We start from the raw sequence: 27,849 nt of genomic DNA, 5'->3' as shown, positions 1-27,849 counted from the left end.
CAACTGCTCGAGAGGACCGTTTGCTGGCTCGAAAATCCAAGGCCAGCCCATTTTCCACTGCAGCAGAGCTCCACGAGACCTGGTCACCTGAAGTCACTGTGTCAACCAGAACAGTTTGTCGGATTCTGTCTCGAAATGGCCTCCATGGTCGAATCAGTGCCCAGAAGCCAGCACTAAACAAAAGACAATTGAAAAACCGTGTGGCATTTGCCAAGGCCCACAGCCTGCTAAAAGGATGGACGCTGGAAAAGTGGCAGAAGGTGAATTTTTCAGATGAATCTTCTGTTGAATTACACCACAGTTGCCGCAAATATTGCAGGAGACCTACTGGAGCCAGAATGGATCCGAGATTCACCCAGAAAACAGTGAAGTTTGGTGGCGGAAAATTCATGGTCTGGGGTTACATCCAGTATGGGGGTGTGCGAGAGATCTGCAGGGTGGAAGGCAACATCAATAGTCTAAAATACCAAGAAATCTTAGCTACCTCTTATATTCCCAACCATAAAAGAGGCCAAATTCTGCAGCAGGACGGTGCTCCATCGCATACTTCCATCTCCACATCAAAGTTCCTCAAGGCGAAGAAGATCAAGCTTTCTTAGCTATTCCTGATGACTTCATCAATTAATTGTATGAATCCTTGCCAAACCGCATGGATGCAGTCCTTCAAGCTCATGGAAGTCATACAAGATATTACATTTGGATCTCACAGCACCACAACTTAATTTGCTGACATATTTTTGTATTTGCAGTAAATTTGTTCAATTTCTGTATAGGCGACAAAACTTTTGGCTTGCCAAAATTTGACCTTTCTGTCTTGATTAAATGATAAATATTTTTTCTGTGAAAATTATTTATTTCAGTGCATTAAACATCATTTGGGAGGGTTTTAGCTTTTCATATGAGCTATTTCTAACACCAATTAATTAATTAAAAGTCAGGTTAATATCAGGTATTTCTAGAAAATAGATAAGCGACAAGAATTTTGTCAGGGACTGTAAAGCAAATACAAATAGTGACCTTTTTTTATTTTTATTTTTTGGTCCAGGCACTGTATATAATACTAAAATAACATACGTTCTTTTCTTCATTTCTTCAGTTTTTTTCTTAAATGCTTTAATCAAATTTCTTTCCTCCTGGTTTCCTTTTCCTTATTCCTTTTCCTTTACTGGCATTAGAATCGGAAAAGTTCCCCCACCCTCTCTAACCCTCTTACATTTCTGACATAAAACATACAATAGACACATCCTTAAAGAGACAGTAGAAGAAGAAGAGGAGCTTTAAACATTAGTGAATCAATCAGTAGTGGTTCCTGACCATAAATTTAGGTAGGGCAGATTCTGTGTCTTAGTGGCAGTTTATGATTTAACATTTAACATTTTGAAAGATTTATACTGTAACCGCTGAACACAGCATATGCAGAACACATTTGGCAGAGATTGAGTTATTTAGCCTGAGGTGGCTCTCCAGTGTGGATTGAAGTACACAGCACACATAGAACGCTATCTTACAATTGCCTTAATGGAGTGCATTTATTGCCTCTGAATGTTGTTTTCAAATATTACAAGATGTGGAGGAATTCCACTGAGGTTTGACACTGTCAGATTGATATTTTCTTGGTCTGGGGCAAGGTTTTTGTATAGGCTCTGAATTAGAGCATGCTGCAGTTGCATTTTTCACCACAGATTTACATTGGAAGGGATGGTATTTATGACACTTGGTATACATAAAAGCGTCCACTAAAGCCATATGCTAAATTTGAATATATCCTACTCACTTTTAATGCCTTAAAGTAGTCTATAAAATCATACAAATATTTGTTGCAGAATTCTTAACATATTTACAATTTGAATGAAAGGCATTCTGCTTTTTTAGAGGATGTTACACAAGGAATGTATTGAAATGGGAATGTTTATGTTTATGCACTGTAATTCTGATATAGCACAGAGAAAACAGAAATCACAGTTTGAAGTACAGCATTTGTTCAGGTGGATGCATAGACTGTCATTAAAGTTGTATCCCATTCATGAGCTCAGAGCCTTCAACTCATAAATATTCCTGAATATTTATTACCTGTGTAATATTCATTTAAACACGCACGCAAGCGGGGACTCTCTATTATGTAATGGTTTTTATACAGTACAAACTGTATATTCTATCCCATCACACTAAACCTACCCATTTTGACATAACAAAAGTCCTTCTGTATGATTAATAAGCTTGTTTCCTCATGGGGATTCCTCATTACTGATTCTGAACAGGGGTTCCTGTTGTTCATTAGAAGCTTAGATACTTCACCTCTCAAAATATCACCTCTTCTAGTTTTTCCTGTGGCTGTGGAGTCACGAGAACGGAGCAGTTCATGGACTGGACAGAGATGTCTGTGGCTGAACGGTGACAACTTCTTCATTCCCATGTAGCTGTTCTCTCTCTCTCTCTTTTTTCGTGTAGTTTGGGAGAACTGAAGTCATTGACAACACCCTGAACCCAGACTTTGTGAGAAAGTACATCCTGGACTATTTCTTTGAGGAGAAGCAGAATCTTCGTTTTGACATGTGAGTTATTCCCTTTGATGCTGACACACAGAAATCTGCCTAACTCTCCGATGTGCTGTCCCACTCCGGGCTTTCTGCTCTAGCTCTTGCTCTGTCTGTTTGTCTCTCCCTCTCCCAATGCGTCTTCCTCTGTAATTATTGATGCCGCCTCTCTCTTGACTGTCATGTGTAAGGGGCTGGATCAGTGAAAGGGTGATAAATATTTCAGATGAGTTTTATCCTCAATCTTTACGCAGCGGTTCAAAAGCAAATGTGTGGCGCGGGATCCCAGATGATTTACAATGCGTTCCTCCCTTTCCTGCACCCAACTGTCCATCTCAATCTCATTCACCACCTTAAATGGGTTCTGCTGCAGTGCAGGCTGGACTTAATTGGAGAGCTCAGTGTGCTGTCAGCAAGAAACCTTCCACGTTTATGCCATCTCTCGCTTATACAAATGCAAATATTCACAGAGCCAACCAGCTGTGCTCCAGAACAGCGTTTCCACTCACATTTTTACAAGCGGCAAGAATTTAAATGCAGACTAACGGTGATCTGATTTAGGGTGAAACGTATAATTTCTAGTCACGATATCAATGGAACTAGCTACAAATGTTTTCTTCCATATGGTGATGTATATCTGAGTGTGATGAATTATTATAATATAAAAATCTGGGACTCGGTTCTATGCAGTTATTCTTGAAAACAATTTGAGATTTGTGGCATTGCACTTAAGTGATGACAGATGAACATGAGCAGAGCTGGTTGGATAAGTCTTGAGAGAAATATGTAATTTTTTACTGGAAGTTCCATTTTAATGAAATATTATACAAGGTCAATTAAAAATTATGATAATGTTCATAATAAGATCTATAGCATGCTTTTAAAAAAACAGAGGTGAATTGTCATTTTATGCAGACTTTAATTTTTTTATTAAGAAATCAAAATATTATAATTATTTTATTGTCTATATTAGATCAAATAATGTAAGGATGATTGAACAACAAGATAAATTGTCTATGCTATCTTCTAATAATACTGACCGAAGCTGTTCTCTTGGATTTCAGATATGACATTGACTCCAAAAGTCCTGATCTGGCCAAACATGTGAGTATATAGCAGCAATTTTAAGTGTTATTTTGTGTATGTATGTGCATGTGTGTTTGCTTGGATGTACATGAAAGTTCTTGTGTTCGTTGGCGATCGCACTTAGATTTTGACATGCATGCTTCTTCATTCTGCGGTTGGTTTTATGCAATCTAAAATGATTGAAAATTATGCCATATTTTGTTTCGCTATAAAAGCTGTGTAAAACTGAAGAACTGAAGTTCTCTCTCTGGCTCTAATAAAATTCTCTGTTTGGCTCATAGTAATACAATATAACACTGTATTCTGCAAAAATTCAGACAATTTGTTCCCTATTAAACTGATAAAAGGCAAGTTAAAATAATGATTTCAGGGACACTTGCATAAACACTTTTGCTGTCAATCTTTTTAGCAGAAACAAGCTTTCTTCTATGTAAATTAGACTTATTATAATGTAATTCACAAACCTATTTGCTTGAAGCAATTAATGAAATGTATAATTAATTAGAAAATGTTTACATATTATTATTATTATTATTATACTTTATAAAAAGTGTGAATTATGTGTGGTAAATGTGGTTTCATAAATATAAAACCTGTACCAAAATGCAGATGGTAAACAACTGGGGGCAGTTTATGACATTTGTTTTGTATAGAACCAACCGATTGTTTTTGTGCTTGTGCGTCTGTTAATTTTAAGTGAAATTCAGATTCATGATTCGGTTTTATCACTTTTTTTTAATTTTGATTTGTAATGTGTGATCATCGTGGGTGTTTTTCCCTTTCTCACTATACTCTCCCTGAGATCCTTTCTCACTATACTCTAACTCTCGTTTTTTCTCTCCTATCCTCTTCGGCCTGACTTCTTCAATCCGTTTGTGTTTTTTTTGTGTGTGTGTGTGTCTTTTCTGTTACATGATATGCTCTGTTGTTATTGATATATTTGCGGCCTCACCTCCCTCCTGGAAGCCCTCCGATTTAAACGTACGTCTCTGCCTTGCACTCTTAGAATTTTCTCTTTACCGGTACATCTTATTTATGCCCAGTACCACCCTGACTCGTTCTGCTCTCTCTCTCTCTCTCCTTTACTTCCTGCGTGCCAATCCCTCCTCCTCTGGGTTGTCTTTTGTTCGGGCTGCCCTTCTGTAGGACTTCCTAGGTCAGACCTTCTGCACTCTGGGTGAGATAGTGGGTTCACCAGGCAGTCATCTGGAAAAGCCTCTGGGGTAAGACGCTAATGCACTGTTCTATGAGCCATGCCTACCTCCTCAATCAGATCGGGATGTATTCAAAGTCAGAGAAACTGTATGGGCTCAATGGTTGTGCCTGAAACCATCTCAGAAAGAATAGCCATGGGAAACAAAGAAATTACTTTTGATCTTAAGTATATCGTCTTCATTCCTATTGACTGCCTGTCTACAGTAGCTACACTGTAAAAAGGGGAATTGCGTTGGTGTTTTTGAGCCACATATGCTAAGAAATTACTTGCATTACTTGCACAGACTATATATTAAGAGTTTGGGGTTGTATAAAAGTTTGGGGTGGACCACCATGGCGGAGCTGAAGACCACCAGGGAAGATCAGGCGAAACTGGAACAAACAATCTCATCCAGATTGACCTATGTTGTCATATCAGGGCAAACAGGAAGTACAGGGAGGTTTCTCTGGTCTTGTCTTCATGAATGGAGAGTTCATGAGTGGATGCCACTGCCTTAGGAGGAGTAGATAAAGTGTGAAGGGGCCATACACACAAGATGGCGGTTGCCATCATAGGAAGCACAGCTGAGGGTGGAAGGACCTCTTGAGACCCCTGGACTCAGGACCACTGATGTTAAGTCCGCTGAGCTCGAGGACGATGTTGGGATGCCAGCTGTTCACACCATAGTGTCGCAAAAGTACCGACTTTGGTACCAAGTCGGTACTGAAATTTGTGACGATACCAGCATTCCCCTCTAGCATTTTGAGCCCTGTTGAACAGATTCTTAAACTCCTCTGTTTAGCCACGCTCAATATATCTATGATTGGCTACAGTGAACAGCGCTCCAAAAACATGTTGTAAATAGACATCTTTCCTGCTCTTCTTCACTGAGCGCTTACACGGATACACACGGGAGCGTTTGAAAGCAGGCATCTTTCAGCAGATCCCTAATATATCCACTGATAGACGGATCCGCTGATAGACGGCTGCTTTCAAATGCTCCCAAGTGTTTCTGTGTAAGCGTTCAGAGAAGAGTGTCAAAGATGTCTATTTACAGCATGTTTTTGAGGCGTTGATCATTGCAGCCAATCACAGAGATATATATGTTAAGCTTGTTTTCGAAATCTTTAAATTGCAGTACTAACTTTGACAGCACTATTGCACCGCCACTGACATCATTGGTGGGTCCACCAAACTAGAAGCTAGTCTCAAATGCCTTAGTAGCTTTAGGTGCAGCGGCCATGACGGCTGGAGACTCTGGCATGGAGGGCATGTCATGAAGAATCTCTAGCGTGATGTGATCCTTGAGCCTTGTATATTTTGACTTTGGCCAAGCAGCTATCATGCACTCCACTTAATCGGCTTAAACTGTTTTCCTGTTCAGATCTTGCTGAAATGGGCCGTAGCCTGGTGTTCTGGTGTAGTTCAGAGCGTTATAGCTGTGGAATGATGATGGATACTCCCATCTATCCCTCACCATCTGTGTCTTATGTCACTGTAGCAGATTAGGCTTGTCGGTGCAGATTGCAAATGCTAATGGGTGGAACACAACCAGACTTCCATGCTGCATTTACTCCTAAAGAATTTGGCAGACAACCTTTAGAGGTGGAGGTTTCTTCAACTACTGCCACTGGTATTTTAGAAAGGGAAAAAATTGAAATATTTGTGGGACAAAATGTATTTTGTTTTGCTATGGCTCTTCTCATGTTTAGCATTTTATGTCCCCTAAAAATATAATTACAACTCCAATTTCACAATTTTAAACTTTTTGCACAATTTTACTATCACAGATATATTTAAAAAATGTTTTATTGATTTTTTTTATTTTTTCATATTTCTCCTCAAACAATCTCATTGTTTCATTTATAAAATGTAATTGCTGTATGGGTGGAAACCTTGTATCTCCAAAAATAGAAAAAAAATAAAAAATTCTAACACTGTATTGTCAAGTGTATGTGTGTGTGTGTGTGTGTGTGTGTGTGTGTGTGTGTGTGTGTGTGTGTGTGTGTGTGTGTGTGTGTGTGTGTGTGTGTGTACACCACTGTATGGTAAAACTTATTCTAAAATAAATTGTTTTTGAAATATAGGAAACCTAAGTGAGGGCATAATCTGACGACATATACTGTAGCAAAAAGAAAACAAAAATTGTTAGTTTTAATAAAAATCTACCCCATGGACATAAAAGTGCAGACACATCTTCCCCCTTCCATAAGTTTTAAATCAGTGCAGGGTGCTTGTAAGAATGCTAAGAGAATAGTTTTGGAGGTAGATGTAATGATTGCAGGATTTAGTCAGCCTTTATATACAGTACACATTTGAGTGCTGTGGGTGGAACAGACCCTATTGATCAACCTGAAACACCCACTCAATCTCTGAGGCGTGATCTGAGGTATGTGAATTGCTTTCATTTATGGGCATTATCTGTGCAGAAAGGATGGTGCGATTGGTGAAATTTGGATTTGGAGAAGAGATTGCCCAGTAATGATGAGCTGTTCTGCTCAAAATCTGTGGGAGTTTAAGAGTTTTAGGGGGAATTTGAGCCCCTGATCTCTGGACAGTTTTCCCAGACGGTGTTGAACTAGATGGAGACAGACAGGGAAGGTTGAGGGCTTGAACAGATAGAGAGAAAGAGACTGCATCCACACAGCGGCAGAAAATACTTGTCAGTCCTGTTCAAAGAGCTAAATAAGGTTGTGTTTGTACAGAATTCTGTTAGTTGTCAAAATAGCAACTGGTTGCCATGCGAAAGTGACTGTCTTATAGGACTCACAAACAAAGTCTGACAGCATTTCATATTGGATAGAATGAACGGCACTGTAGTCAACAACTGCTGTCTTCACTTCAGTGTCACTGACATACAATATGCAAAAGTCTAGAACAGGGGTGTCAAACTCAGTTACTGGAGGGCCACAGCCCTACAGAGTTTAGCTCCAACTCTGTTTTAACACGCATACCTCTATTTTTTAAATAAGCCTGAAGGACTTGATTAGATGGATCAGGTGTGTTTAATTAGGGTTGAATCTAAACTCTGCAGGGCTGTGGCCCTCCAGGAACTGAGTTTAACACCCCTGGTCTAGAAGTTCCACCAAAATTTTTGCCTTGAGATATTTTTATTTTCTGCTTTTCTCTGTGTCAGTAGAACATATTAATTTTAGTTTGCAAATGAATTGACTACAAGTCCAGTGAAAAGCACACCAAATATTGATTTGATTCATTTATTTATAAATATAATGCTGTTAATGCCTTTAATGCCACTGTACACATGACACGAGGCATGCAAATATTGCTGGTAATCTGATAATATTAAGGTTGTCAGCCTTTAAAAAATGTTCATGAAAAATTATAATTATATCTATATAAATAGATATTTGATATATACAGTAGATATCAAATAAATGGATCCATGCACACACTAATGCCTAAAATGGTCCACAATCCATTCCAATGAGAGAGCGGTTGATGGAAGGTTTAGGTAAAGCTTCATATATACAATATTGTAAAAACTTTTATAAATATACGCTGGGCCATTAAATATATACTTGGCCTTTTATATTATTATGCAAAAGTAGGAGGAGAGTTATTTGGATTAAAAACGGCCCACAGCTGCTGCTACTTTTCTCTGTCAACTTAATTAAATTAACTGAAACAAAAACTTTTCAAAAAGAGTATATACTTTTATTGTAGTGCAAGTAGGTGAATTGGAATACAGCAGTTGACATTGGTTTTGTGTTAATGTCAACTTCATTTGAATGTAAAACAGACAGAAAGAGAAACTGAAGAAAAATAACTTTGTAATCAGTGTAAAAAAAAAAAAAAATCCTTAGCATAGGATGACCTGCTTTTGAACAGCCTGTCGCCTTTATTACACACTGACAATCTCTCTAATATCATATTCTTTCATTCTTCTATAATTCCCCATAGTCTTAGAGCTGTCTTTGTGTATCTATTGCAGGAAACAGGCTATAGTGTTCACTCCATCTATCCTGTGCAGCTGATATAGATGCAGTCATCTCTTGAAATGTATCCATCCGTTGTGTTGAAATAAATAAATAACAGAGACTACAGACTTGGCAGCTGAAGACAGAGAATTGTTTGGCAATAAACAGAGTGTATGGGGAATTTAGCTGCGAGCTCAACTGCTTTAAGACAAACTGCAAAACTAGTCTGATTGGATTTGAATTTTAGCTATGTTAATTCATCATCTCCCTTCACTGGCTGTGTGCTGAAAGAACACAAATCATAGCCCAGCTTTAGATTCAATTAGAGCTGTCTACACTTCAGATCGTGTTCATATAGGCGATATAGGAAGGGAGGTAACATAAACCTTATTGAATACAGTGCATTTAGACCATCTGTGCCTTAAAAGCACCTGTAAATCTTTCTCCTTTAGTGGTGGAGATTTAATCAGATTGACTCCAATGTACGCTATTTATCTTTGAACAACAAAGAATGTATGTATAATATATATAATTTTTTTTGTGACTTAATTAGCAGTTACAACTTACTTGGTGCTTTATTAAACCAAAAAAAAAAGAAAAAAAAAAAGTCTTATTTCTGTATATTTAGCAATTTCATTGTATAGAAAAGGGCAGCTTTGACATTTGGATTTTTGTGCCTCATTCAGTTTAGATGGGCATGATGCTTCTGGCCTGTGGCATTGGGTTATCATGCTGATGGATTGGGGCTGTGCTTTATATCAGCGTTAAACAGGACTTGTATGCTCTGATTCTGGAAATGCATTATGCTGCGCTGCATGACAAATGGAGGGGGGGGGGGGGGGGATATGGGCCAGTGAGTCTTATCTAGGCCTCAGATTCAAAACTCTGGTGGGACAACACAGCAATGTGTTTCTGAATACGGACTGTTTGAGCTTTTTACTGAAGAAAAAATTATTTCACATTTAAATGGTAGCAAGGAAAAAAACACAACAAGCTGTGGAGTGCAAACATCTTTTGGAGGAAGCGTTTGCCCCTATATGATGGGCACATATTTTGAGTAATCCCCCCCCCCCCCCCCCAATGTGTTGGGATGCTCTGATAGACTGAAGCTATTTCTATCTGATCTGACTAAGTCTACTTTCAGTGGAGAAAGGTTGATTTAGGTTTACAATTTTACAATTTTTTTGTGACTGATCACATCAAAAATTTTCAGTGTGCCAAATGGAATTTCTGTGAATTGAGGCAATTTAATTGTCAAAAATTTAGATGTGATCAGTCACTAAAACATTTTCATTTAAAGACCTGATTATTATTATTTTAATTTTTATTGTATAGCTATTATAGACATGTTACATGCACTTGGTGATGTTAGGCTTGGATGCAGCTGCTCGGCTATGGGAACCCATTCTATGAAGCTCTCTACACACTGTTCTTGAGCTAATCTGAAGGCCACATGAAGTTGGTCTGTAGCAATATTGACTTGCTAGGGATTTTATGTGGCCTACCACTTCGTGGTTGAGGTGCTATTGTTCCCAATTGTATCCTCTTTATTATAAAACCACTAACAGTTGACTGTGGAATATTTATTAGTTAGGAAATTTCACAAATGGACATCGCGGTACCACACTTGTGTGACACATTCTTTCATAAATGTTTGCAGAAGAAGTTGTTTCCACTTGAGCCAAGATTACAAAACCGTTCTCGGCCTGAAATTCTTGGAACAGTTGTCTAACTGTGCTGAACTACACTGGTAGAATCTGAGAAGTGACATCACCGCTCAGGATTTGTCACTTGTCTGTTACCTTGCTACCAGTTTCTCTAGTTGAGCGACGTAAACGCAAATTAATTATAAAATTTAAATAAATATCTGATCATCCTCCACGAAGCGGTTTTTATTTACATCTCATTTCATCAGTAAATCATTGTGTTACCAAGGCAACGACTGACATTATTGTATGACATTCCAAAGAGCGGCCGTTATCAGCCCAACAGTGGAAAATTAACCGTCCCAGCTGGCCTGGATCGGCACAGAACAGGTTACACAATGAGAACCGCTCGGCGGTGGAAAAGTGGCTAAAGTGTATCAATATTTCATATATATTATGCTATAATTAATATTTAATATGATATTTACAGATTTTTAAAGAATTCTTTAATAGTAATTCTTTAAAAATAATATATACTGTGTGTGTGTGTGTGTGTGTGTGTGTGTGTGTGTATATATAGACAGGTCCTTCTCAAAAAATTAGCATATTGTGATAAAGTTCATTATTATCCATAATGTAATGATAAAAATTAAACTTTCATATATTTTAGATTCATTGCACACCAACTGAAATATTTCAGGTCTTTTATTGTTTTAATACTGATGATTTTGGCACACAGCTCATGAGAACCCAAAATTCCTATCTGAAAAACTGTGCATATTTCATCCGACCAATAAAAGAAAAGTGTTTTTAATACAAAAAAAGTCAACCTTCAAATAATTATGTTAATTTGTGCACTCAATACTTGGTCAGGAATCTTTTTGCAGAAATGACTGCTTCAATGCGGCGTGGCATGGAGGCAATCAGCCTGTGGCACTGCTGAGGTGTTATGGAGGCCCAGGATGCTTCGATAGCGGCCTTAAGCTCATCCAGAGTGTTGGGTCTTGCGTCTCTCAACTTTCTCTTCACAATATCCCACAGATTCTCTATGGGGGTCAGGTCAGGAGAGTTGGCAGGCCAATTGAGTACAGTAATATCATGGTCAGTAAACCATTTACCAGTGGTTTCGGCACTGTGAGCAGGTGCCAGGTTGTTCTGAAAAACGAAATCTTCATCTCCATAAAGCTTTTCAGCAGATGGAAGCATGAAGTGCTCCAAAATCTCCTGATAGCTAGCTGCATTGACCCTGCCCTTGATAAAACACAATGGACCAACACCAGCAGCTGACACGGCACCCCAGACCATCACTGACTGTGGGTACTTGACACTGGACTTCAGGAATTTTGGCATTTCCTTCTCACCAGTCTTCCTCCAGACTCTGGCACCTTGATTTCCGAATGACATGCAAAATTTGCTTTCATCCGAAAAAAGTACTTTGGACCACTGAGCAACAGTTCAGTGCTGCTTCTTTGTAGTCTAGAAGTGGCTTGACCTGGGGAATGCGACACCTGTGGCCCATTTCCTGCACACGCCTGTGCACGGTGGCTCTGGATGTTTCTACTCCAGACTCAGTCCACTGCTTCCACAGGTCCCCCAATGTATGGAATCGGCCCTTCTCCACAATCTTCCTCAGGGTCCGGTCACCTCTTCTCGTTGTGCAGCGTTTTTTGCCACACTTTTTCCTTCCCACTGAGGTGACTTGATACAGCACTCTGGGAACAGCCTATTCATTCAGAAATTTCTTTCTGTGTCTTACCCTCTCGCTTGAGGGTGTCAATGATGGCCTTCTGGACAGCAGTCAGGTCGGCAGTCTTACCCATGATTACGGTTTTAAGTGATGAACCAGGCTGGGAGTTTTTTAAAGCCTCAGGAATCTTTTGCAGGTGTTTAGAGTTAATTAGTTGATTCAGAAGATTAGGTTAATAGCTCGTTTAGAGAACCTTTTCATGATATGCAAATTTTTTGAGATCTGAATTTTTTAAGACCTGAAATATTTCAGTTGGTGTACAATGAATCTAAAATATTTGAAAGTTTAATTTTTATCATTACATTATGGAAAATAATGAACTTTATCACAATATGCTAATTTTTTTAGAAGGACCTGTGTGTGTGTGTGTGTGTGTGTGTGTGTGTGTGTGTGTGTGTGTGTGTGTGTGTGTGTGTGTGTGTGTGTGTGTGTGTGTGTGTGTGTGTGTGTGTGTGTGTGTATATAAAATAGACAATACTAACCCATACTGTCTTATAATTTGTGATATGAATGTGTTATATGTATAATGTGTTACTCTGACATACTGTGTTATGATTTGTGATATGAATGTGTTATATATATATATATATATATATATATATATATATATATATATATATATATATATATATATATATATATATATATATATATATATATATATATATATATATATATATATATATATATTAATATAATATAAAGACAGTATGTCATAGTACATGAAGTGGCATCAGTCAGCAAAACTGAAAAAATCATATATAATATATTTTTTTTTTACTTTGTGCCATCTAAATAGTCATATTGAATATGAAATCTATAGTGTTAATCCCTCACCTTGGATGAATTAAATTGGAGTTCACACATTCAGAACAGGAATCCGTGAAAGTCTAAGCCGCTCCGTATTATGCAAATACACAAACATTCACACTGAAGGATGGTGGTTTTCATTGCGTTTTTTTATAAGTCCCATCACAAAATGAGATTTTAAGCCATTCTGTCACATTCAGCGAGCTCAGGACAGGAAATGCATTTTCCATTCCATCTAGAGCAGCACTCTGGGCTATAGGGCATTTCTGAAAGGGAATTGTTATCATAATGTATACAATGATTGCTTTTGGCAGAGTATTTAAATCTCAGACAGACCATATAAAATGCCTCCTGTGTTGGAAACATATTTTACATCATGGATGTTCTTCCTGTTGTCCTTTTGCTGATTTGTTCACTAAGGGGTCAACGTGAGGGCAGGATAAAGTCTGAGTGCACAAAGACACACTGCCATCCCTGTGATATCTAGAGGGACTGACTCTTGTCTTTTTACTTCAGTAGGAGACCTCTGACACTCTTACGGTGCCATATTGTTAAACAAACTGCACTATGGCAGCAGCCTATAGCCATAAGGACAAAAGCAAACAGAATTACAGATATGAATGCCATTAATCCGTATGCACAGTCAGATAGCAGTGGTTGGAGAAAGAAAATGCATCATCTATGACACAAAAATGACTCTCTGAAGAATATCTCATTCATAGTCAGCACAATTTCAGGTCTGTAACAAACATCCTCTTCTCTTCTGCTTGATGAATTGCTTGTGTTTAGCTGAGGTAGATCCTGTACTCCATTATGTTGAATCGATTGTTTTGATTGTAGGTGTGCATGCATTCTCTCACTATAATGAATATATATTCACTTGAAGCTTATGTAACTTTTATGCGTCTTAAGTAGCTGTGGATGCTGAAAACGAGTCTTCATTATGATAAAGTAATGATAGGTTAGCCAGGAGTTTTCCTATAAATTATGGATTATGCAGCCACTTGCGAATCACATGCGGAGTTTTGATGTTGTTTGTTTTGGTTAAAGCTATTTTGCAGTTTTTTTCGGCTGTCATAATATTCACTGTTGCTTAGTCTTTTGAGGCTGTTGAAACACTAAACTCCACAAGTGGAGAACGGTGCACCAATCTTAATTCAAATCCGGGTGAATTTAAGGATTATGGTTTGTCTGTCTAAGTATGAAAAGCAATTGGATATAAGTTATAATCTCATTCCAACCCCTTGTGGAGTTCTGGAGCTTTATGTAATGCAGCTTGACTGCGACTCGCTCTGCGCAGTAAATCAGCGATCCGTCATATCACACCCTCCTCTCTGTTTGTCTTAGTTTCACATGAAATGAGTCTGGATAAACTTATTCACTTAATCTCTTTGTTAGACAGATGAATGTAAATGTTCCTAACAGCTCAATGGTCTGTGAATGCACAGCTTATCACTCTCAAACAGGGCTGTTTATTTCAGGTACTCTAGTTACATACATGCTCACATACTCAGAAACACATGAATATTTAATCCGCCTTTCTCTGTTTTCTCACATTCTACTTTCTTTCTCATGTTCAATACACACTCAGAATGATGCTCAATGCTGAAAATCATATGGCATATGATACATTTTTTATGGGGAGACCAAGTCACATTTAGTATCGAGTGGGCTGTATAATTCTCACACACACACACACACACACACACACACACACACACACACACACACACACACACACACACACACACACACACACACACACACACACACACACACACACACACACACACACACACACACACACACACACACACACACACACACACACACACACACACACACACACTTGTGAAATGTGGGGAAATTTCATGCACTGTAAAAAAAATTCAGGTCTCCAGTTGAAATTTTTTAAGTAACTGATCACATCTACATTTTACAGTTGGCCGAAATGAATTTCTGTGAATTATATTGCATCAATTCGCAGAATTTAAATTCGGCCAACTGAAAAATTTAGATGTGATCAGTCACTAGAAAATGTTCAATCGAATGTTTTTTATACTGTACAAACCATATTTTCTATCCCCCTACACTGCCCCTACCCCTAAACCTCCATCACAGGAAACATTCTGAATTTTTTCTTTCTCCAAAAAAACTCATCCTGTATGATTAATAAGCATTTTGAAAAATGGGAACATGGGTAATGTCCTCATATTTCACCCTCTCCTGGTAATACCTATGTCATACCCATGTATGGTCATACCCATGTATGGACAACATTTTTGTCCTGATATTTCACAAAAACATGCCCCCCCCCCACACACACAGGTTTGTTTTTGTGACATATGGGGACATTCCATAGGTGCAATGGATTTTATACTGTACGAACCGTATTTTCTACCCCCTTACACTGCCCCTACCCCTAAACCTCCATCACAGGAAACATTCTGCATTTTTCCGTTCTCAATAAAACTCATTCTGTATGATTTATGAGCCTTTTGAAAAATGGGGACATGGGTAATGTCCTCATATTTCACCCTCTCCTTGTAATACCTGTCATACTCATGTCATCCTCATATTTCATGAAAACATGCCCATACACATGGGGTTTACCAGAACCACACATTGAGATGAATACTGTTCAAAATACAGTTCTAAATAGAGCATATTTTACAGTTTTTGATCATGTATACAATATTACCTTTACAGTCGTAACAAACATTTTCACATTTTAATTTACGTGTAATCAACCATTCTCTGTTATCACTTTCCACCAAAATGGTGGCTGTGGAAATCTGAGCCAGTGATGCTCTTTTGTTTGGCGGGGGAACTGAACCTCAGATCGTCTTCTTGCATTGCTGATAGCTAAAAGATGTTGTGACGGACACCTTGTAATTATATTATATTAACATAGTTTGAACTGTTTTGTATTATTATTTCTTATATATTATTTTTAACAGCATTATTAACTCATTAATTGTTATCCTTTTGTAAATAGTTTTTCCCCTTGTAAAATGTTTAAATCTCAAAGACTTCCTAGCACCCTTTTGTGGACGCATGGGAAACACCGGCCATAGAGGATTTTCTGACCTCTCATCGCAGGGCCCAGGACAGTGTTCCTTACAACAGCCCTGATTGTTCCTTCATTGCTTTTCCCCCCTCTCTCACCTGTGAACCTGCTGTCTACTTAAATATCAACATAATCCTTCACCCTAATGATGAAATGTGCAAACATCTCCACAAATCTCAATTCCCGCTGTATAGACCGACAGTGCTGGCTAGTGTTAAATCCTGCCATGCATCTTCCTTAGCCATGTGAGGTGACATTTAAGCAATTTCGATTATCCAGAGAGCTGGTTTTGTCAGGTTTAAAACATCATGGGACATCACGTTTAATTACAATTCTGTTTATTTTTTTCTTCGGTACAGTATACAATTTTCTGTGACTCTTTAGAGGAGAAGTATAAAGAGAAATCTTCCTTTATTGTTAACCCTGGAGTCTTTGTCAACCATTTGATGAATAGCTTCTGATATAGCATGTAGAATTACCTCACAAGTCGCAAGTACCGAGCAATTTGTTAGGCTGATGAGTAGCTCCATAAATCACCTGCTCTTCTCACATGAATTGATCAAATCAAGCCTGCCCATGTGAAATGAGATGCTGTACAGCTACAGATGCCATCATGAAGAAAAGGCTGAACCGAGTGCAACAAAGACTGAAAATAGTCAGCATAATACCAACTAACTCCTCTCTCACAGCCAACTTTCTTTCATCTGTGATCAGTATGTAAAAATATTCCCCCTGTTCCTTAAGGACAGGATTTGGTGTGCATACTTTGTTAAAGGACTGTTTGATCATAGCGAACAGGTTGGGCTGTGTGATGTTGACTTATAAGTCATTTGCCTTTGAATGGCGGATTTGGGACAGTGTCATTGATCCTCCGAATCTCCATTGGCCCCAGTTAAAGGTTAGAAAGTTGATATCAAGCTCTCGGCTATGTGCAAAAGATGCCTTGATCTCCTTTCTCATGCTGCTGTGTGCTCTAGATCATTGTTATTGCTTATGTCAACATTATCGAGCTTTCCCTTGGAAGGTGCAATCCTGTGAATGCCAACAAAATCTGCTCTTAGTCAAATCATTTGAGGCAATTGGTTACATCAAAATTAAAAGTTTAAGTAGCAGAACTGGCAGATGTTAATACTTGTAACATGAAATGGTCACGTAGGATAATATCAGCTTAAATATTTTTGGGTAGTGGAAACTTGGCTAAATATAAGCTAATTTAATAAATTCTAACTTGTTTATTTCTAAGACGTTAATAACGAGTTAACGCAAATTCATTTTAACGGCACTAAATGTATTAATGCATTAACACAGCGCGCATTTTCCAACACCAAACATGAATAGGTAAAGAAAAGGGTTGACATTAATATTAATATTCTAAACCAAAAGTGCAGTTATTGCCTACATAAACTACCATATTTTCTGTTTAACTTTTATTAGACTCCAGGTCTAAAAAAAGAAAAGTGCATTTTTTCACTGAGCACATTCTCTGCAATCCGTCCATCACCACTTACAGTACATGTGTTTTATTGAACTAAATACATTACAATTGGCTTAAACAAATGCACAAGTTACTTTTCATACTTTTCCCACAGGCATGGCTTATGTTTATCTATAACAGGATACAGTACCAATTTTATGCAAAGTTAGTTTTAATTTGGATAACGAAAATAGGATGAAAAATTTTCGTAGAGACAACCTTTTTTTCAATGACTAAGACGAGATGACTTAAACGCCCATAAACGATAACTGTGAATAAACATGCAATGTCACTGACAAAAAAAGAGACAATGCTAAAAGGAAAACGTCCCAGCGTTCAGTTCATTCATGCTTGTGGTTGCCAGATTTCAATCATTTAAATCCCCCAATCAGAGCTTTTCTGTTAAAAGAACATGTATTCTATCCAGAGTTTTACTTGCAATCTGGCAACCATGTGCACACGAACATTTCATTTAATGTAAGCAGCATTCTAGCAATCTCAATTTGAGATTTTCTGCTTAATTTGTCATTTAGTCGGGTGAAACAGCCAATCAAAGCAGAGCTTAACATGACCTTTCCAAATAAGGTAATAAAAGCCCATTTCTGTCTAGGGGCAAAATCTACGTTGTAAATGGAACTGGAGTATTTTTGCTCTTAGCTAAGCCGCATAACTTCTATGTAGACATTATATCAATTTATGGCACCTTTAATTATTTTGAGCATTAGGGTTTACAGTGTGCAGTTTGTGTTAGGTGGAGCTTGTGTTTAATTTATATAGAATTATTGCATCATTGCAAAGTATTTAGCACCCTTGTTGAATAAAAATGACAGCAACAACTTGTTAATGAAGATTCCCATTTCCAATAAATGCTGGTCAGATAAACTTTCTGGTAATCAAAGAACCTTAAAAAAATATATCGGTGTTTTCACAAAAATATTAAGCATGATAAATGTTTTTAACATGGATTACAATAAGACATGTTTATTGTGCAACAAATCCGCATATTAGAGTGATTTTGAAGGATAGTTTAACTCTGAAGTCTGGTAGACTGGGTAAACCCAGCCCCGATCTGCCGGCGATTTGATTTCGCCCTGCAGCTCAGGCTGGAATCCTGTATATTTCTATTCTGCTTCTGTTACAAATTTGCGGGGACCAATCAACCGGCTTATCCACCTGATGTGCTATCGGCGGGTTTAACACAATGACGGATAGAGAAGCGATGGATCATTGGTCTGATTGGTTGAAGGACTATCCAATTGCGTACAGAGTCATTTGAACTATGCCCACTGATCACACTTCTTGTGCAGTAGAAAATACAAAGCAGACTCCCCAGAACAATGTTCAATTTGAAATCGAGCTTGCTCTGGTGATAGCCAGACAAGAAGACTGAAGTAATGATGCTGAAAATTCAGCTTTACTATCACAGGCATATATTACAGGTGAAAATATATAGAAACCATATTTAGAAAATAGAAGTTATTTTAAATTGTTATAATATTCCACAATATTAGCAAACATTTGAATGATGATGAAAGCTTGATCTGAATTGACAGTGTTGGTATTTTTAGATTCCACACAGTTTAACGGCTGATTAATTTAAAAGATCTTCTGCCAACATGAACCTTAAACAGCTTAGATTATCTGTTCCAGGTCATTGCTTTAATGGAAATACTGTATGCAGTTCAATTTTTTTTATAACGTTTCAAATTTAAACTTGATGAAAGGAAAATTAAACTCTGGTGGGTTTTCATTAATAAGAATAAAACGGCATGCTGCGTTCAATGTCAGGCTAAAGGCACCAAGGGGTTCAGATGTTTGATCAGACGCTAATCAATTGGCAATGCAGCAGGGAGAGGCGTGAGTGCCATTGATTTTGCTCTTCTGCAGAGCACAACTAACATACAGTGTTAAAAGCCACTTTCCAAATAAACAAATGGCCACACCAGTGGGTTTTGTGGAAACAATGCCATATTTCGAAAAGTTTCATAATTTTTACTCTCCTCTCACATTGATCATTGTACATATAGCAGCTTGTGAATAAATATGGATGGCTACACTTACATTAGTTCATGTATGTATCTTGCAACTACATTGCAACAAGTTTAATATTGCTTTCAGTTGTTAGCTTTCCTTTTTTGGCAGTTTGGAAGCCTGACTCTGAGAGCATTAATAGGAGTATGACCTTAGAAAATGAGCTGAACTCCACCAGTTAACCCTTTCTACGTGTTTCTGGTTCATGTTCAATAATTGAATCAAATATTTTGTTTGGCTGTATGTTTTAGCACTGTGATTTAAGGAGAATTGGTTTAGATATTACAGAAACGACACTGGTGAACACAATAATAATGTACCAATGTTTTTTTTTTCTTTGGCAAAGAAATGTTTTTTTAACAAATTAAACATGCAGTAGGCTGGATCTAACAAGTTATCTCTAATACCTGAGAGAAAAACATGAGCAGCAGCAAAGACTGACCTTTCCAATGTGGAGGTGAGACTGAGGCAGTTCAAAACAAGTCTGGTGATCCTGCAACTTCAGAAGGTTAATGGGAAAACTGGCCTGAAATCCATTGTGTATTTGAATTATTCAGTGTAATTTCTTTTTTAAAGAATTGTCTCCTATAAAAGCAGAGGACAAATTGTTTTCTTATTTGACATCCTTTTAGTGACTTTAGTAAGTTGAATTGGCCTGCTTGTTAATTCTAAACTTTAGATTGTGATTTTGTTTTCTACCGGCCATTTAAGCTATTTAATAATAAAATGCATTAGTTGAAAAATGAATAATATTATGTAATTATATAATACACTTCTGTTCAAAAGTTTGTGGTCAGCAAGATCATTATCCTTTATAATATTACAAAATATTTTACTTTCTATTAATCAAAGAATCCTAAAAAAATATTTTGATTTCAGCTGTTATAATAAAAAATGATCACCAAATCAGCATATCATAATGATCTCTTAGGATCATGTAGCACTGAAGACTGGAGTAATGGTGCTGAAAATACAGCTTTTGGAATCACAGGAACAAAATACATTTTAAAATGTATTAAAATAGAAAAAGTTATTTTAAATTGTAAATATAATTACCAGTATTACTGTATTTTTTATGAAAAAAAGTCTGGTTATCGTATGAGACTTTCCAAAATATCATAAATCTTACTGTGGTTTAAAGGAATTAATTACAACCTACACATAGTTTATAAAAAATTTGCACAATTTACATGGTAATGCCAAGCGTGAAGGAGATTTGCAAATGAACTGAGAGTAATTTCTCCACCTGAGCACTTTAATGCATTGTTTATTTGTTCATCTTTAGTCTGCAGTGACCCTAAAGGCTGAAGTAGACAGGAGAGGATGCATTTTCTTTGCACACGTAACAAGGCATAAAAGGCATAAAATGTTTTATTTTATTGTGCACCGGATGACATCTAAATTAGAATCTTCAGTGATTGACAGAAATAAACTGGTGCGAATCAGCCAAAGATTTAAGATTTACAGCGTCTAAAAAACATCCTGAGGCAGGGATTTATTTTAACACTTGATGGTTGCTGTTTGTTGACTGAGCAGGACGCATTCAGGGCAAAACAATAATCTGAACTGAAATGTCCAGTTTTTGTCTGCACACAACACAACTATGATCTTCAGTTCCCCTAGTATGTCATCTTAGCTCTGATATCACATGCTTTTTTGGGCAGCAAATAATTCCACAAATAAAATGTAAAATTTAACACAAGTAAAATGACCAGCTTAAACCTTAGTAAAACACCATGTGTGAATTAATTTTAATACTCTCCTCCGCAAAATAGGTCAGCTGACAAAATAACCCTGTCCACTTCTTTTCAGTGCAAATTTTTCATTGTGTGTCTTTAGAAATAGTGTCTGTAGTTTTTTAACGAGATTACTTAAAGAAAGTCAGTTTTGTGAACTCAACTGAAAAACCAAATTCTAAATACTCATCTAAGTTAATTTGATTTAACTAATTTGTTTTAAGTTTAAACCAATTCATTATGTTGAGTGTTAGGGTTTACAGCTCAGAATGCCTGCCCTGCTATTCCCAATAACACAAAATAATTTGCACTTAATGTACTGTATGTGTTATTCTTTCAGTGGCATCCCTGGGAAGAACTGTGGTACCATTATTCTCACTGCAGAGGAGCTTGGAAACTGTCGGGTAAGTCAGCAGTTTTACTTTATCCTCCACAGAATAGTTTTGCTCTGAATAATTGTTTTTCAACTACCTTTCTCTTCTAAATTCTTGTAACTCTTCAGCAGTGAAAACCTTTACTGAAATGATTCAGTTTGATAAGAAAGCTGACTGTTTCACTCTTGAGATCAGATCATTCACTGCCTGGCAGCCAAATACATTATTCCAGAGAAATGAACTGCAATGTGTTATCTCAACAGACAAAAGGGAAGCAACTTCAAAAACCAGTTGAGCACCAAATACATATTTTAATGCTTTTATTTCCATTATACTGACAAAATGCTTTAAAAGCATAAATAATGGAATAACAGAAGCCGTGGTATATATAGTCAAAGGTTAGCATCATTATTTAATATTTCTAACATGAATTATTAACCTTTCTTTAAATTGGCCATTTGCTTTATCTCTGCCATAAACTAAATAAAAACCAGAACAGGGGCTGATGAAGCAACAGTTTAAAAATGACAGCGCATTCAGTAGTGAAGATCATTGCAGCATTGCCATTTGGGTACTGTAAGAGCATTTACAGTGAAGCTTGTATTTGTTTCGCTTGTTTTCCTGAATGCTTTCAGCTAATAGTTTAAGTCCAGCTCGTAGCGAACCAATGATCATGGAATTGGCATCAAGGTTTTCAAGGAAGGAAGAACACAGAATGGAATGTGGCAGAAACTGGTGCCACAGTATGAATAAACTGGGTTTCTTAAGATTGCTTGAAAAAATCTAGGATATGCTGTCCCATTTGATCTAATTCAAAAGCAAAAATGTCTCTAAAGTTCCCTTTAAAGACTTGAATGCTCAAAAGGATCCATATGAATTCTTGGAATGCTCTTTGAAACACTTTTGACACTTCCTCTTGTTTCAACCTGCATTGATTGTCTGGGCCTAATGAACTCAAGACAATCATGCATCCAATTTAATATTCTGCTTATGCATTTTAAATTTGTCCTGAAGTCTTGATTGCTGTTGGATACTGAGGGGTTGGAGATGGTGTCAATGAATACTAGATATATGTTAAGAGGCTTCTTATAAATGGGAGTGATGGCTTGGAAAAATGATAAGCAATAAAATGCTAATTAAGAGGCATTTGATGAAATCTGGTTTTGGAGACAAGCATATGGACTGATGAATATGCGTGAGTAATCAGACCATCTAGTGTCTCCTGCAGAAGAGTATTTTATTTTAATATGCAATTCTATATCATTTTTTTTATATATATATTTATTATATTTTTATTTTTTAAATACATTTTAAGAATATTTAAACAATCATGTTTTAATTTAATTTATTACATTTTAAATATCTGTAATTTAAAAAAAAAAAAAAAACGTCTCGGGTTACTATTGTAACCCTTGTTCCCTGAGAGGGAACGAGACACTGCGTCGTCGAGTGACGACACTCTGGGAACGCCCCCAGCGTGACGGCTCTGAAGTATGAATGAAATCAGCCACCAATCCGATTGGTGCAACGTCGTGACGTAACCGGCGACGGCGTACACGGAAGCTATAAGAAGGCGCCGCCCCAAACAACAGACAGCCTTTGCGATGAAGCGAGCGCTCTACGTGTAGGTGTGGCGACGAGACGCAGTGTCTCGTTCCCTCTCAGGGAACAAGGGTTACAATAGTAACCCGAGACGTTCCCTATATCGAGGGAACTCAACACTGCGTCGTCGAGTGACGACACTCTGGGAACGTCAATACCCACTATGCCACACCGAGACACGCCCATCCTGGTGTGAAGCTGGAGCCCAGGCACACTCAGGACGCAAGCACTCTAGCACCCGGCGTAGCCGGGAGGTCCAGCTTATAAAATCTTATAAAGGTGTGTGGATTAGCCCAACCCGCCGCCTCACAAATCTCAATAAGTGAGGCTCCCGAAAGGAGGGCCACCGAGGAGGCCAAGCCCCTCGTAGAGTGAGCCCTCACGGCCATGGGTGAAGGCATATTGCGCACCCGATAAGCCGTGGCTATCGCCTGCACGATCCAGTTACTAATAGTCTGTCTCGCCGCAGGCAACCCTTTCTTAGGGGGGCCAAAGCACACCAGAAGCTGGTCCGATTTCCTCCATTGAGCCGACCTGTCTAGATAGATCCTCAATGCCCTAACCGGGCAGAGCAGGTGCAGCCTAGCTTCCTCTGCCGTCGCGTGAGGCGGAGGATGAAAAGCCTGAAGAAATACTGACCCCATCCCTGAAGATGGGACCTTGGGCACGTAGCCCGGTCTGGGATGCAAGATAGCTTTCACCCCGCCCGGGGCAAACCCCAAGCAAGTAGGCGTGACCGCCAATGCCTGGAGGTCCCCCACTCTCCTCAGAGAAGTGATGGCGAGGAGAAATGCTACCTTCAGGGTCAGATTTCTCGCCTCAGCCGACTCCAATGGTTCGAAGGGGGCCTCAGCCAACCCTTCCAGAACCACTGCCAGGTCCCAAGGCGGGACTCTGGGATGAGCCGCAGGCCTCAATCTCCTAGCCCCACGGAGAAAACGCACAACCAAGTGGTGTCTACCCAAAGGGCCCCCTTCCAAAGGCGAGTGGAAAGCCCCTATGGCTGCCACATACACCTTCAGAGTGGATGGGGTCAAACCAGCGGAGAAACGGTCTTGGAGGAACTCCAGTACTGAAGCGACTGCGCAGTCAACTGGGTCCACCCCCCTTTCTCTACACCAGCTAGTGAAGACATTCCACTTTAGGCTATACAGTTTCCTCGTAGAGGGAGCCCTAGAGCTGAGAATGGTCTCAACGACCTCTTGTGGCAGACCCTCCTCTAGGTACTGTGCCCCCTCAGAGGCCAGACCCAGAGGTTCCACAACTCTGGCCTGGGGTGGAAAATCACACCCCCTGCCTGAGACAGCAAGTCCCTCCTCAGAGGGACCTGCCACGGTGTTCCGTCTAGAAGTGCCACAATGTCGGAGAACCAAGCTCGGGACGGCCACCGGGGTGCCACTAATAGGAGGCTGATGCCCTCCCGGCGGACTCGCTCTAGAACTCCCGGGAGCAGAACGATCGGGGGAAATGCGTACAGACGCTGCCTCGGCCACGTCTGTGTCATGGCATCCAGCCCCAACGGGGCCGGAGGCCTGAGGCTGAACCACAGTGGGCAGTGGGTCGTTTCTACGGAAGCAAACAGATCCACTTCCACTGGGCCGAACCTCTTGCACATGGCCTCCACCACCTCTGGGTGGAGCCGCCACTCCCCGGGCCTCAGCCCCTGCCTCGACAGGACATCCGCTCCCTGGTTCTGGTCCCCTGGGACATACATCGCTCTGAGAGACGACAGTTTCCCCTGGGACCACAGGAGGATCTGAAGCGCCAACCTGCATAGTGGGCGTGACCTCAGACCCCCCTGGTGATTGAGATACGATACCACCGACGTATTGTCGTATCGTATCAGGACATGGTGGCCGTGAAGGTCTGGGAGAAAGCTCCTCAAAGCTTTGTAAACCGCCAACATTTCCAAGCAATTTATGTGCCAGGAGGAATGTTGGGGTCCCCACGAACCCCTCATGAACCGGCCTTCCATGACCGCGCCCCAGCCCGTGAGGGAGGCGTCTGTTGAAAGGATCTTCCTGCAACATAACGCTCCTAACACAGGCCCTTGGGACAGGAACCTCGGATCCTTCCATATAACGAGGGAACGAAGGCATCTGCGCGTTACCCTGATCATACGGAAAGGTTTTCCCCTCGAGGAAAACCCCTTGGTTCCTAGCCACCACTGGAGGGGCCTCATGTATAGCAGACCCAACGGAATTACGTTGGATGCTGCTGCCATGAGTCCCAGCAGTCTCTGAAACTGCTTCACAGTGCGGCTGTGGCCTAGCTTCACCCCTGAGACCTCTGCCAGTATAGAACCCACCCATGCGGGAGACATGCTCGCTCGCATCGAGGTTGAGTCCCATACCACCCCGAGGAACGTGGTCCTCTGGGCGGGTATCAACACGCTCTTGGCCGTGTTCAGTCTCAGCCCCAAGCACCTGAGATGGGCTAAAACGACATCTCGATGCCGAATCGCCATCTCGCGCGACTTTGCCATAATGAGCCAGTCGTCGATGTAATTCAGCACACGGATGCCCTGCAGCCTCATAGGGGCCAGAGCTGCATCCATGCACTTCGTGAAGGTGCGAGGGGAAAGAGCTAGACCGAAAGGAAGCACCCGATATTGGTACGCTTCGCCCCCGAAAGCGAACCTCAGGAACTTCCTGTGGGCAGGAAGGATGGAGACATGAAAATATGCGTCCTTTAGATCTATCGTGACGAACCAGTCCTCGAACTGGATCAGATTCACGATCATTTGAATTGTGAGCATCTTGAACCTGAATCTCCTCAGAGACCGATTCAAGTACCTCAGATCTAATATTGGACGTAAGCCTCCACCCTTTTTGGGAACAATGAAATAACGGCTGTAAAAGCCCGACTCCCTGTCTGGCGGAGGGATTTTTTCTATCGCCCCCTTGACCAGCAGAGACTGCACTTCTTGTTCCATAACCTGCCTCTGGGCCGGGGGGACCACAGTCCAGACCACCCCGCTGAACTTCGGTGGTGGAACTCTGAACTGCAATCTGTACCCCCTTCCCACTGTACTCAGGACCCAAGCAGAAATATTCGGGAGGCACATCCATGCGCCGATATATTCTACTAGGGGAACCAGCCTCTCGAGGCTGGTCTCTGGTACCCACCGAACCCCCTGCCCGACCCCCTGAAGCGGCCACCCGGCAGAGCTTAGTCGGGGAGGATTTTCGGTGTGCGCACGCATTCGCTGCCCCGCCGCAGGTCGATTTCGAGGCGGCTGGGACGGCGCACGTACGCGGGAAAACGATGAGGCCCGAAGCGTTGTTAACGGCGGGAACACAACATCGATTTCCCCAGAGCTGCGGGCTCGGAACGACCTCGGTCGTCCGCCCCCGGGAGGGCCAGCTCTGAGCGATCCCGCCGCAGCTAGGACCGCTTGCCAGAAGCCTTCTTCGCCTGAAGGACTTCCCTCAAGTCGCCCTTCAGCTTAGAAGACTTCTGGCGAGAACGTCGCCTCCTTTGCCAGGCTCCCTCGGGAGGGGCGCGGGAAGCGACGCTCTCGTTTTGCGCCTGTCTGTGGGCGCTGGTGGAGGGCCGGGACTGGCCACCAGAGACCTCCCTGCTGGCTACAGGAGGCCCCTGGCGGCGAGGGAGATACTGCCGGAAAGCCGCCGACTGTTTCCTCACCTCCTGGAATCTCTCGACAACGCTATTGACTGCGTCGCCGAAGAGACCCACAGGAGCTATCGGGGAATCCAGAAGGAAGGATTTCTCCTTCTCCTTCATCCCCGACAGGTTTAACCAAAGGTGCCTCTCCACGCACACCATGCCAGCCATAGAGCGGCCGATAGCACGGGCCGTCTCTTTGGTGACGCGGAGAGACAAGTCGGTAGCTTTCCGCAGCTCTGTAATATCGTCCGGAGACGGACCCTCTCCCTCATCGAGCTCTTTGAGGAGCTCAGCTTGGTATGCCTGCAGTACCGCCATGGTGTGCAGGCAACTACCAGCTCTACCGGCCGCTCGATACGCCCTGCCCACCAGGGACGACGTGTCCCTGCATGGCTTGGTGGGCAGGACAGGGGCTTTCAGGGACGCTGCTGCCTCGGGAGACAGATAGCTCGCTAACGCCTCCTCGACGCGAGGCAGCGTCCCATAACCAGCCTCAGCCGCGCCCACGACACACCCGAAGTCGAGAACTGGGGGTGTCGATAGGCGCGACGAGTATGGTTTTCCCCATGATTTGCACAACTCGTTATGCAAATCCGGGAAAAACGGCAAGCCCCTGCGTGGCGGCTGAGCACGCTTTTTGAAGAAGCGTCCATCCAACCTGCTCACAGGCTGGACTTCCACCTCTTCCTGTGGCCAGTCGATACTGAGTTTGGCCACAGCACGTGTCAGCACGTCCACCAGCTCTTCTTGAGCGGGAGAGTGAAGAGGTGAATTCACCTGCACTCCGCCCGCCTCCAGGCTGAACTGATCTGATCCCTCGGAATCAGACAGCATCAGCACTGGGTTATCGACCTCGTGGGAAGAAGCCCCAGCGCGGGCTTCCTCACGAGGCGGAAGAGCGTCTGAATCATCGGACGAGGATTGGGAAGATGCCTCAGCATGCCCGCCTCCCGTCGCGAGATCCAGTTGTGAGCCC

The 27,849-nt window shown here is 40.8% G+C and overlaps 1 protein-coding gene across 2 annotated transcripts in view; it reads left to right on the top strand.

The window, feature by feature from the left end:
- Nucleotides 1-27,849, top strand: part of cpne5a (copine Va) — a 94,805-nt gene that overhangs the window by 20,845 nt on the left and 46,111 nt on the right. The window contains exons 4-8 of one of the 2 annotated variants that reach the window (XM_067413804.1): nucleotides 2,449-2,552; nucleotides 3,599-3,638; nucleotides 4,587-4,601; nucleotides 4,767-4,843; nucleotides 21,608-21,671. In XM_067413804.1, the coding sequence (XP_067269905.1) occupies nucleotides 2,449-2,552; nucleotides 3,599-3,638; nucleotides 4,587-4,601; nucleotides 4,767-4,843; nucleotides 21,608-21,671 (300 nt within the window). The remainder of the gene's footprint in view (nucleotides 1-2,448; nucleotides 2,553-3,598; nucleotides 3,639-4,586; nucleotides 4,602-4,766; nucleotides 4,844-21,607; nucleotides 21,672-27,849) is intronic. The other variant, XM_067413805.1, reaches the window with a different exon arrangement.

The sequence above is a fragment of the Pseudorasbora parva genome, chromosome 13 (assembly GCF_024679245.1).
Source record: "Pseudorasbora parva isolate DD20220531a chromosome 13, ASM2467924v1, whole genome shotgun sequence".
NCBI lineage: Eukaryota > Metazoa > Chordata > Actinopteri > Cypriniformes > Gobionidae > Pseudorasbora > Pseudorasbora parva.
Note: the sequence above shows the minus strand (reverse complement) of the source record. Positions and strands in the feature narration are given on the sequence as shown.